Here is a 12,500-nt window from a genome sequence, read left to right as displayed (position 1 = left end):
ATCGCCTCGCTCCTCGGGAAAAGACAAACTCGCCATGTTGGTGCTCCGTTTCAGCAAACAAGGGCCCAGACAGGGGTTTGGGCTGTGTTGAGTGACTGAGTTACTATCTCGTGCCTGAAGCAGGAAATAGTCTTCGCTGGAGTCAGTATCAGAATGTGACGGTTGGTGGATCCCCACGGACTCCGAGCTGACGGGGGGAAAAAACAACGAGAAGTCTGTTTGATGCCTAAACAAGCACCGAGTTGAACCATGACCCGACCTCCACAGGATCCCAGAGACTATTGTCACAACATTCAGAGTCTCACTCAGCAGGAAAGCCTCATGGAAATATAAGAGGGAGCCTACAGTATATAGGAGGTAATTTGGAGATTAGGGGGTCATAATATAGGAAGATTAGGGACGTATTTTGTCAACTAAACGAGCCATACAGACAATTTCACAGGGAGAACGGCACGTTCTGCACAGCAAATCCCCTAGTGTCTCTCATATAAGGATCAGCTACTTGGTCTTCTTGTGGTTTTCCCCTCTCGCAGACAGTCTGCTGACTCAGCGTGCTGTTGGGTTTTGTGGTGGTTTGTTATGGGGGAGTACCAGCGCTCCACCTGGGAGAGGTTTTGGTGAGGTTTTATCTTGAGGTTTTATCTTCCTCTCAAAGTGCTTTTAAGATGTTGCTCCTCTCTGTGGTTTGCAGTGGAGGGTGTCAATCTCGGCTCGATAATCATACCCAGTGACTCACCCCTGAATGGCAGGTGTGTGTGAGTGTCTGCGTGCGTGTGTGAGAGAGTGTGTGCATGTGAGTGTGAGAGTATGTGTGTGTGTGTGAGAGAGTATGTGTGTGTGTGAGAGCATGTGCGTGTGAGTGTGCTCGCGTGTGTGAGTGTGTGCTTGCCTGCCTGTGTGTTTTTGTCGGTGGAAAATGGATGTTCATGCTCCTTTCCCCCTCTCTTCGCCTCACTCACTCCTCTTCGCTCGATCTCTCGGCCGCTCCTGCCAGTGCCAGTCATCTCCACAGGTGACTGGAACCCACCTGGCACAGTCTAGTGGGCCGGCTCACCTTGCCTGGCTCTCTGTTGCTCACTGTTGCCCTTCACTAGACTGGACGGAGTCGATCAGCCTTTCTAATTTTGTCAAGGTCTGAAATCTTCTCCCTCTTATTATTATTAGCTATTTCTGTTTGCTTGTGTTTATGTAAAGCACATTATGCTAATAAACTCGACTTGACTTGACTTGACTCTTCTTAACCTCGCGGCTCAGATGGGAAGTATTTCTCCACCGTAATGAGTCCAGATCCCCCTCCTGGCGTGGAGGGGGGGGGGGGGGGGTAGGATGTTCTTGTTCTCTCCTGGCGTCTGCGATTTACTTTCTGTCAATTTGTTTATCGGGGTGAGATCTCCCTGCTTGAGTGTTGACTCATCAGTTGACCGGGCCATCTGCTGCTGGCTGTGCACTGTGGCAGGGAGGCCGCGTCACGTCTGCCAGCAAAGCTGTTCACTTCGGCTCTCAGAGAGCAGAAATTATGATCATCCACCATACAGTACATCACCATGAGGGTGCACTCGAGGGTTTTAGCAGTTGTGAAGCGTACATTTTTGAGTGAATGTGATGGTGACAGAGCGTTGTGTTTATTAAGAGGGATTGACTCTGGAGGAGCAGTGGTACTTGTTTGTACTTTACTGACAAATGTCTGCATTTATTACATATGAGAGGGCATTTGCATACATTTACATAGACGTTGGTGCCAAAATGGCCTCTTGTGTAAATGTTTCTCTCTCCGAGTGTTCCGATGCACGTCATGGCTCGTTATGGCTCTAGTTACTTGGCTCTCGTCAGCCGGCATGGCATGGCATGGCTGACCTCAAGTCAATGAAAAGACTTGATGAAACTTGTCATATACACACGCTCACACACACACGCTCACACACACACACACACTCACTCTCAAAACTGCAATGTGCTCCTTTGGCTGTACCTCCTGTTATGATCACATGGCCGTAGTGTGTTTAGAGACTCCGAGACAGTACAGTAGCACAGACCCGCTGCTTTCCTGTCTCATTGTGCCCTTGGCTGCACCCCTAAGACAAAGGACTGGATACAGTTCCACCCTTGCCCAAAAAACTGCCCTTAAAAAAGACTCTCATCTATTATTCATTATGCTAGATAGATAGCAGGGGGGTTAGGGAACAGGTTTATGTGCTGCTGGGAGATCTGTCAGTTCCCATGTGCACCCTGCCAAGTCATTCTGTTTGCCTTTTGGGTTTACAGTAGGTTTCGGTGCCAATGTTCAAATTGGCCATTCAGATGACCAAATTTGGGAATGTCTCTGATTTGGTCACTGTGCCCTTCTGTGTGAGGGCTCCGTGGATACTGAACGTGTTTGTCTTCTCTGTGTTCAGTCACCATGGCAACACCCAAAATGACGCAGGGACTGATTACAAAGATCCTTGTGAATCTGAGATGCATGGATGCCTTACATACACATCTGTAAATACACGACTTTCTGTCTGTTTGTTCTGGGAGGTGTGTAGTAATGTGTGTGTTTTCTTTTTGTTCTAGCTCACGTGGAGAACGAGGAGCAGTACACCCAGGCGCTGGAGAAGTTTGGGGAGAACTGTGTGTACAGAGACGACCCTGACCTGGGCTCCGCGTTCCTCAAGTTTTCCGTCTTCACCAAAGAACTCACAGCCCTTTTCAAGAACTTGGTGAGAACACTCTTGTTTGTGTTAATAACGTCAGAGTGTTTATAAACGACTTTGCCTAATCTCATAGGGATTTGGTAAGGTGTGTGTGTGTGTGTGTGTGTGTGTGTGTGTGTGTGTGTGTGTGTGTGTGTGTGTGTGTGTGTGTGTGTCTTCTGCCATAGAGAACAGAAGGCGTTAGCAGGCGTGGGAGACATTGCTTACCAGCGATGCTCCAGATGTTGGGCTTTTGTCAGTCTTCCCCGCCTCAGTGCCATGCTTCACGGTTCCTCCTCCTGCGATTCCAAGCCTCCCTCTTCCCTCCCGTGTTTAAACAGGGAGGGGGTGTGAGAGCGAGAGAGCGCCACAGTTCCCAGCAGACGAGCTGTAGGCAAGCCACCTCTTAGCTCTCTATCCAGGCCGCCCCCCTGGGCACCACACAGCATGGAAAAGAGTCCCTTAGGGGGGATGCAGTTGCCATAGTAATGCACGACGGTGCAACTGGGACAGTGGTTTTCTACCCGGTCCAATTTACTCCCGTTCAGAGAGTGTGAACTTGTGAGCGCTTGTGCAATTCTTGTCTGAGCACAGCTGTTTTTCCGTGCCAGTTAAAATTTCAATGAAAAGGTGATGATTAGTCTCATCATGTTTATGCACGATTCCGTGTCTATTTTTAGAGATTAATTGACTATTAATGTCAATGAAAAAAAGCAATTACCTGCTGGGATTCCCACAAGGCTGCCCTTATCATAGTGTGTATTGTGCATTGAGGATTACAGAGGTGGGGAAAGAAAACAGGTGTGCTGAATTGCAAATGAATCTCTTCTTGGGTGTGTAGTTTCAGAACATGAACAACATCATCACCTTCCCACTGGACAGCCTGTTGAAGGGGGACCTGAAAGGAGTGAAGGGGGTGAGTGTCTGTTCCAAACATCTACACCTTTCACCAGACGAGAGGATGAACTCTGCACTCTGGTGTTCACGTCAGCGTGTCTAAACAGTGCATCTAGATGAAGAGCTAGAACAGCTAGAACCCATACGCATGCCTGCATGTCTGAGGCGTACCTAAAGACTGTCTTGCCTCATTACTGTGTACACACACACACACACACACACACACACACACACACACACACACCTGACCTTCCAACCCCACCACCACCACCAGCGTCTCCCTCCCGGCGGTGTCACGTGTCCTCGTTAGGCTGGCCGGGTCCATGATGTGATTTAAGCCCTAATGAGGCCTTTTCCCCTCGGTGTCTCCTCCGTCGCCCTGGAGACCAATCTCTCTCTCTCTCTCTCTCTCTCTCTCTCTCTCTCTCTCTCTCTCTTGCTCTCTCGTTCTCTCTCTCTCTCGCTCTCTCTCTCTCTCGGTTTGCTCTTTCATTCCGATCTCAGTGAGGGGTCATCTGTGAGCAATGGGAGAGAAGGCGTCTGCTGAATCACGGGTTGCCTGTGCGCTGAGAGAAACCAAACGCATTCAGTTCCAGCTCAGTGGTTCATTCACACCGTATGAGATTCCTCATGTGTGTCCTATAGGGAGCCTCCTCGTGCCTTTTTTAGATGGGGCAACTGGGCTATCTCCATCTCTCTCTCCCTCTCCTTCTCCCTCTCCCTCTCTCTCTCTCTCTCTCTCTCTCTCTCTTTCTCTCTTTCTCTCTTTCTTTCTCTCCATCCCCTTCCCCATTTCCCACTCCCTCTCTCCAGAGTGCCAATCAGTCTCCCTGCCCTCGGCATGGCCCGAGGCACTGGGCACTGGGCACTGGGCACAGCCTAACTAACACTGGTCAGATTGCAGTGGTGATACGGTCTCCAAGGACCTCAGGGGGAAAGAAGAGAAAAGAGAGGGAGAAAGGAGCGGAGCCCAAGACCTGTCTGAGAGAAACGACAGGAAAAAAAGACAGTAGAGAGAAGAGAGAGAAAGACACTGGGGTGGGTGTTGGTACTGCTGGTGGTGTTAATGCACCTTTGGGACTCGTAGCATAACGTCGTAGCAGCACCAAGATGCCAGGGTTTTATTCTGATTAAATGGACGATTCTCCAATATTCTAAATGGGTAAATGAATGCATGGAAATGGACGGTAGGGTAATTGCTGGCTCAAATCCACCCAGCACATGGAAACACCGTCTCCTCTTCTCCTATTTATTTATGTTTTGGGGGGTTGTGGGGTTTAAAAAATGCTGCTTGTATTGAGTGACTGAAGCTTTGTGCTGTGCATTGTAATAAAGTATATTTTAAATCTCTCCTGTCAGTCACTAATGCTGCTGAGCGATTTGTCTCGCCCCGTGCGGGCCGGTGAGGAGAAGCTTGTTTATCTGCAGACGTCGTGTTAATATTCTCCGGCCGTCTGCAGTCGTGCTGGGCTCTTTATTTTTCTGGGGATGACTCGACGGGGGGGTCTGACAGGGCACTAATGGCTGCCGCTAGATTGCGGGTCTCGCCCAAATCGCTGAAGTGAGGGGGACGTGTTTCACGCTTCGCTTCCTCGACCGTCACACACCGACTGTTTAGGAGCAGGGGAAGTCGCCCCCCCCCCCCCCCCCCGCACATGGAGTGTCCTCACTCTCCAGGTCTCATGACCCAGCAGTCGGAGAGTCCTCTGGTCTGTCCTCTGGGACGCACCGTTCTCCCACAGCCTTGCTGGTGGATGAGCCTTTGTGTGCTACGCGTACGTAGAGTGCTGCCAGGAGGCTTTTAAAGAAGTGGATGAACAGCTGAATGTGCCGGTGTACAGCCTCTCTAACCATGCATGAATGATCTAGAGCTCAGATTTAATGGTAGTTGTTTGGAAACTCAATTTCATTGGTTTTATGAACTAATTTCAGCTTTGGCAGGTGTGTGTGTCTGTGTGGGTGTGTGCATGCGTGGGTGAATGCAGGTGTGTGTGTGTGTGTGTGTGTGTGTTGTGTTTTTGGACAGCCAGCTGTCCACACTGAGAATGATGTGTGAGCCCAGCCAGGCTCCATGTTGAAGCTCAGTGGTCTGTGCCTCCACGGCCAGCCTGTGGGTCCGTGTGTGAGATCCCACAGAGACCAGAGGGAACAGGTGGAACCAGAGTGGAACCACTCCCACACCCTGATCTCAAGAGCGCTCATACGCTCCTTTAGAGCCGGTCCAGCTCAGTGACTCCTTGGTGGGAACACCAACATCACACCATAGCCTCTCTATAGTTGTGTGTGTGTGTGTGTGTGTGTGTGTGTGTGTGTGTGTGTGTGTGTGTGTGTGTGTGTGTGTGTGTGTGTGTGTGTGTGTGTGTGTGTGTGTGTGTGTGTGTGTGTGTGTGTGTGTGTGTGTGTGTGTGTGTGTGTGTGTGTGTGACATGTTCGTCATTGCAGCTCTCTGCTAGGGTAAGCAGATTAACAGTGCGAGGGGTGAATGTTAGCCAAGCGCGGCGTAAGTGCTGGTGACTGACTCCAAGAGCAACACTTTTAATGCATGAGCTCACCGTCTCAGCAGGGCTCCCTCAGGGGCTACTAACAGCACATTTCATCAGAGAGAGAGGGAGAGAGAGAGAGAGAGAGAGAGAGAGAAGGGTGTGGGACTCTAGCTACTGCAGTCTAGCTTCTCTCTTTCTTTCTCTCCTTCTCTTCTCTTTCTCTCTCTATGCCTTTCTATACCTCTCCATCTCTTATGCTCCATCTCTCTTTCTGCCTCACCAAGTCTCTCTGTCCTCTCCTCCTCTGGACTGCCCCAGCAACTCCTCCTTCAGAATGGCATCCTCTCTCCTCCTCTTCCACTTTCTCCTCTGTCTCTCTCTCTCTTTCTCTGTCCTTCTTTGCCCCTTGTCCTCATCTCCTTCCAGTCTATGGCGTGGGCAGTGCTGGTGGTTGAAGGCCTCGGTAGTGGGCGTGGCTGGCTTTGTCCCGTCCGCCCGTGTCAGCCGCTGCTGACCAAGGGGAAGAGAACAGCTGCATGTGCAGAACCCGGGCAGACCTTTTATTTTTAGCGCTGTGCTTCTCCACCTCACGCCTCTTGCTTTCCACTTTTCCTTCTCCATGCTCCTTTCACTCACTCTCTTTCTCTCTTTCTTTCTTTCTTTCTTTCTTTCTTTCTTTTGTTATTTTTCTCCCTTTCTCCCTCTCTGGAGTCCTGAGGCTTTGGAAGCAGCGGCAGCAGCAGAAGCAATATGCTCGAGTGGGTCTCCTGAACCGCAGCCGAATGAAAAGCCCCGATATAATGGCCCTCCGCCGTTCTGGTGATTGCATGAAGGTCACAAGAGGGGGATCGGGCCGGCCCGTGCTGATTGGCTCGGCAGGCTTTTGGACGGCACCCAAAGGCCCCTCTGGGGGATGTTGATGATGGCGGCTCCCTCACGCCGGACTTGCACAAACATAATAAACTGTTGTGGTGAAGCAACTCGAGGCTCCAGGGGCCAGCGCTATATTAAGCCCTGACTCAGGGGTTTGGGGAATTCTGTTGTACTTACTTCGGGGAGTAGGGCAAAGGATCTAGGTCAGTTTCCAGGAGCTCTCTGAAACTTTGTAGCTGTCTGTAAAAGGAAAAAAAAAAGAAGTGAAAAAAAGTCTTTAAATCAAATCGTTTTTTTTTAAAGCTTGTTGTGACAAAAGGTTGTTTACAGGCTGGCATGTTTATGTTGTTTGGTTGCCGCGCCCGGCGAGTGGGCAGTTGGCAGCTGCGGTGTTTACTATCAGACACGGGCAATTTCACCCGTGTGGCACGGCTCTTGTCGCACTCATTATGGTGGGATTATAGGCGTTGAGGCAGCGAGGGGAGGGGAGGGGGGGGGGGGGTGTAATTTGTCTCTTGGTGTCTGACCGCCGCTAGGCGCTGACAAAACTAGAGCGCCAATCGATCAGCTCTTTAGTGACTCTGCAGCTGGAGGACCACTCCGAAACAAAACACACACAGACAGTCACAAACCACAGAACCACCTGCCTCCATTACCCACCCACATGCAAACACTCACGCCGTGACACACACCCTGCATCCAACATCAAGGAGGCGGTGAGTGAGTGAGCTCATCAGTCTGTCCCGTCTCCAGAGAAGCAGATGTTTTAGACATCGTTGATATTGAGTATCTGACACTGTATTTGCTAGTGCAATTCTGTGACGATCGAATCTGTCATCTTCTGTTTATACAGGTAAGGTGTTAATATGTTTCTGCATTTCTTTCATCATCTCTTCATTATCTCTTTTTTCTCCTTTCCTTTCAGGACCTGAAGAAGCCTTTTGACAAAGCCTGGAAAGACTACGAGACCAAAGTGTAAGTTATGTTCTCTCTCCACCAGATAGATATCTGACTTGTATGATCCACCTTAATCTGGGCCTCAAGATAGTGAATGTTCCGGTAGCATTTTTCTTCTGTATTTTATGTCTTTTTTCCCCAACATCCCTCCGCTTCCTGGTCCATTGTTATCTCAGTAAACTTCAGTAAAAGGGTTGACTGCCATACAGCATTCATCTGTCTAATCAGTTCATCTGAGATTAGCGGTTAAGATTAGCACTTAACTCTTTCAAGCAGTGACTGTTTGTGAACCCAGTTCACCTCCGCTCATGTAGCGTAGAGTGTAGATCAGCTTGGCTGATGGCTTTCTGGTATTTGTAGTCCTTCATTCCATTTGAGTGACCTGTGATCCTTGTGTCACTTGTGTCGTCAGTGTCCTCTATCTATCCGTATCCCACACACCAACCCTACAGACCACACCCCCTGTTACCTTTTGATTTTGCATGCCACAATGTTTGTAATTTTATAGCACTCTTATGTTTTACAAGCTGCAAAGGACATTCTTTACTGAAAGGGTAATGCATTTTTTTATCCGGTTTGATGGGCCCACATTGAATGTATGCAAATACGTCAAAAGCAACGCAAAGATGCTCAAAGCAAACAGATGCTTTGCAAAAAGAACATTTTCCACCCATTTTGTTTGCTGGCTCCATTTAAGACTTTTTTGTCTTCCTTGTAAACATCCCGTTCTCCTTGGCTGTCTCTGATCAATGTTCCATGCTGATCTTGGCTCTCTGTTGACGGGCGCTCTGCTGTTTCCCAGATGGAGGGAGATGAAGCTCTGTTGCTGCCGCTGTACACAGCTACAGGCGTGGCTGAGTTTTTCAGTTTATTCATTTATTTTCTTTATTAAAACCCGGTTTGCCAGTGCTCTGTCATGTCGTCATCGCAGGCCCCTCTAGTCCAGTTTGATCTGCGTCCTGGGCCGGACGGACCTTGGCTTGCAGCTGAGCACAGTTTGTGCCGATTTCATTCTTAAGCACACTTAATGCTTTTGGGGCTGGGGATTACTGTGTGCAGATGTCCTCTTAATAGACACCAGGCCTCCCGGCCCCCGAACATGTCACTGTGCGCTTGCTGAATGAGAGAGTGAAAGGGAGATGACCGGACAAATGTGATTTGATGACCGTGAACATCAAAACCTGAACATGTATGAACTGTTTGTAGCTGTTTCTCAGAATGGTATGTTTTCATGAGTGTAGTTGTGTCTTATGGACAAATTAATGTTGCAGCCAAGACTGAGTGCCGTGTTGTCATGACAACATACCATTCTGACTGACCATTGCTTGGTGCTCCTTGTCTGTCTCTTGCTTGTTTGTTTGTTTGTTTGTTTTGGTTTTAGTGTCTCAGTCTTGCACTGGATGTTTATTTTTGCCTTGTAGTCTCTGCATCTGTGTCTTGGCGAAGAGAGGCCAGTCAGAGGTGCCAGAGTGGCTCAGGTTGACCTTGTTCTCCAAGTATGCCCAGTGATGGCTGCCGCTACATACCTGAACAAGGGCAGAGCTGATAGGGACGGGTGGGGGAGGTGGAGGGGGGGTGGGTGGATGTCCTGTATCCTGGTGGAAGGTATAAACTAGCATATGAGCAAGAATGCCCTCTTGCATGAGTGGTAGCTTCCCATTTTTTTGTTTAAGTGTGTTTATATGTGGCTGCTAATTGGAGAATGAATAAGCATACTGTATACACTGTATGTGTAAGTGTGTCTTTATTGAGCGCATAAATGTTTATATGGGATAAGGACAGGCTGTGTGAATCAGTGTGTTAGTGTGTATGGGGGCGGGGGGGGGGACTTTTTGTGTGTCAGTGAGAATGTGTCTGCCCTTTGGTGTTTCTTTAACACCAGACATGTTTCGTCCTCTCCGCCATGCGCAGCACCAAGATCGAGAAGGAGAAGAAGGAGCACGCTCGGCAGCACGGCATGATCCGCACGGAGATCAGTGGCGCCGAGATCGCCGAGGAGATGGAGAAGGAGCGGCGCTTCTTCCAGCTCCAGATGTGCGAGGTGAGGGGTCACCTGGTGTCCAGGATCTGGAGAGTTACCTTCGGCCAGTTAGCATCCACCACCTTTAAAGAGGTGTCCCTCAAGCACTTCTGCCCACATTTTTATAAGCAATCACTGGTTAACACAAATGCTTGTTGCCTGTGTGGATTGGAGGAAAACCACAATGACCACATAATCTGTAGTCATCGATAATGTGCCATCTAATTACTGCCTAATGGGCTTGCTTGTGAAAATGAGTGTGGAAGTGAGCACGTTGGATGCCATTTTTATAGATTGTGACGGCACCCCACAGAGTATACTTTTGGCTCAATTAGCTAACCGTTGGTCATTGAAATGAGTGGGGCTGGAACTAGATGGGATTACACAGAACAGTATGCATATGTATACATATTGTATCTGTTAAGGTACAGTAAACTTGTGTTAGTTTGTCTTGATTTACAATTTCTGCTCTCTTTTGTAGTATCTCCTCAAAGTGAATGAGATCAAAATCAAGAAAGGAGTGGACCTCCTTCAAAACCTCATCAAATACTTTCATGCACAGTGCAAGTAAGTTCTTGGACATTAATCAAGCAACGCTGTCTGACCACTAATGAAATTGTCATCCTGGACAGAACCTAATATGTCATGAAGCTAATCACCCTTTGTTTGTGCAGCTTCTTCCAAGATGGTCTGAAGGCAGTGGACAACCTGAAACCCTCCATTGAGAAGCTGGCCACAGACCTGCACACTGTAAGTGAACTTAACTTGTTCTTTCAGCAATCACTCTGTCCATTTTGTCCACCAGTGTTGGAAATGGGTCTACACATTTCATGAGTCACATTTGATGTGTGAGCAACAACCCCCCCCCCCCCCCCCCCACCCCCAATCACCACAACCCACAACCACCAACACCACAAAAAAAAAAATACTATCAATATGAAATAAATAAAAGTCAGTCAATCTCAAAAGACATATATCCAGGAGGATATAATGTTGCTAAGGTTAAATTGCCCCAAATTGTATGTATGGGTGCAGGGATGTGAAGGTGCCCCATTGGCACGACCATCCTTGAAGATGGTTCCCTAGGTGACCATCTAGATTGCCTGTACCTAGAAACACCCCTAGGAATGCCCCTTCAGATTGATCTGTGTTCAGCAAATCGTTGTGTATCACACGGAGTGGAAAAGTCCTAGTTTTTCAAACTTTCAGCTCTACTGGGATTTCATCTTGATCATCTGATTATTTTCACTACCCCACTTTCAATTTCCTTGACTTATTTCTCAAGGTTACTTTGCTTTTCCCTTACCAACAGTTTAGTCGCCAACATCTCTGCCTCTGGTTCTAGTTCAAAGGAAAATAGATTGGAGTCTGTCCATCATTTCTAAGGGCTCTTTGCCGACTAAAAGTGCTCCAGCCTGATTCCTTAGGTGACTGACCACCATGTTCTTACCACTGGAAGGAACATCAAATACAGCATGTTGGGGTTGGACCATGAGTCTCTTTGGTGGAGGGATGATGTTAAGGCATTCACCCCCCTCTCTCTTTCTCTTCTCTCTTCTCTCTCTGTCTCTCTCTCTCTCCCTCCCTCTGTGCTCAAATGCAGATCAAACAGGCACAGGATGAGGAGCGCAAGCAGCTAACTCAGCTCAGAGACGTGCTCAAGTCTGCACTACAGGTCGATCAGAAGGAGGTAAGACGCATACACACAAACATATATACACACACACACACACACACACACACACACACTTACACCACACACTTACCTTTATCCTTGTCTTCTACATTCACACACTCCCAAGCATAGCTCATGCAGACTGGGTCACACACACACACACACACACACCCCTGTGAACTCACACGTGCTGCTCACCTCTGAGTGCGGGGTTAGGCTCAGTCAGCACTCCTGCTCAGTACCAGTGGGGTGTCTGATGTAGCTGCCTTTAGCTCCATCAATCCGCTTTGCAGCCTTTAAGCACCCTCCTTATGGGATTGCTTGTTTTAATCGCGGGACATGAAGCACCCCACCCTACCCTCTTACACCACCCTGCCCTCCACCCCTCCCACCACTTGTGCTGGAGCAGTACACGGCTAATTAAGAGGACAGTGATTGCTTTTGATGTGTTGTGGTCTCTTTGAAGAGTGGTGCTTTGTTGGTTAATGTGAGTGCACTGTTGTCTGTTGTTTCAAAGGAAACGGATGGTACATTTTTTCTGTATCGGCCTGTGACACTGCGTGGTTATTTTTGTCTGTTTGATGAGTGTGTGTGTATAATACACCGTGCACGTAGACAAGATAGAATGTATATACAGTACCCTCCAGAATTATTGGCACCTCTGCTAAAGTTGACTGAAAAGTTTAAACAGATATTAAAAAAATAATCTGTTAGTGATTTATTGTGGAGGGTATTGTAAATGTTTGTAATGTAAATGCTATGTGTTCGTTTGTACACATGATTATGCTTATGCAAGTTTGTGTGTGTGTGAGTGTGTGTAACCCTTTGAACTGTCTGAAGAATGCTTTCCTCTTTCCCCATTTAATGCTTCCGTCTCTTTGCCAACCAAGTCTAGGAGAGTAAGTCCACTTTCATCTACTACC

General features: G+C 48.3%; 1 protein-coding gene across 3 annotated transcripts in view; it reads left to right on the top strand.

The window, feature by feature from the left end:
• asap2a (ArfGAP with SH3 domain, ankyrin repeat and PH domain 2a) overlaps positions 1 to 12,500 on the top strand; it is a 54,256-nt gene that overhangs the window by 20,240 nt on the left and 21,516 nt on the right. For all 3 annotated transcript variants that reach the window (XM_062522959.1, XM_062522960.1, XM_062522958.1), the window contains exons 3-9: positions 2,554 to 2,699; positions 3,514 to 3,588; positions 7,851 to 7,900; positions 9,794 to 9,923; positions 10,384 to 10,469; positions 10,577 to 10,652; positions 11,506 to 11,592. In XM_062522959.1, the coding sequence (XP_062378943.1) occupies positions 2,554 to 2,699; positions 3,514 to 3,588; positions 7,851 to 7,900; positions 9,794 to 9,923; positions 10,384 to 10,469; positions 10,577 to 10,652; positions 11,506 to 11,592 (650 nt within the window). The remainder of the gene's footprint in view (positions 1 to 2,553; positions 2,700 to 3,513; positions 3,589 to 7,850; positions 7,901 to 9,793; positions 9,924 to 10,383; positions 10,470 to 10,576; positions 10,653 to 11,505; positions 11,593 to 12,500) is intronic.

This window comes from Sardina pilchardus, chromosome 20 (genome assembly GCF_963854185.1).
Source record: "Sardina pilchardus chromosome 20, fSarPil1.1, whole genome shotgun sequence".
Taxonomy (NCBI): domain Eukaryota; kingdom Metazoa; phylum Chordata; class Actinopteri; order Clupeiformes; family Clupeidae; genus Sardina; species Sardina pilchardus.
Note: the sequence above shows the minus strand (reverse complement) of the source record. Positions and strands in the feature narration are given on the sequence as shown.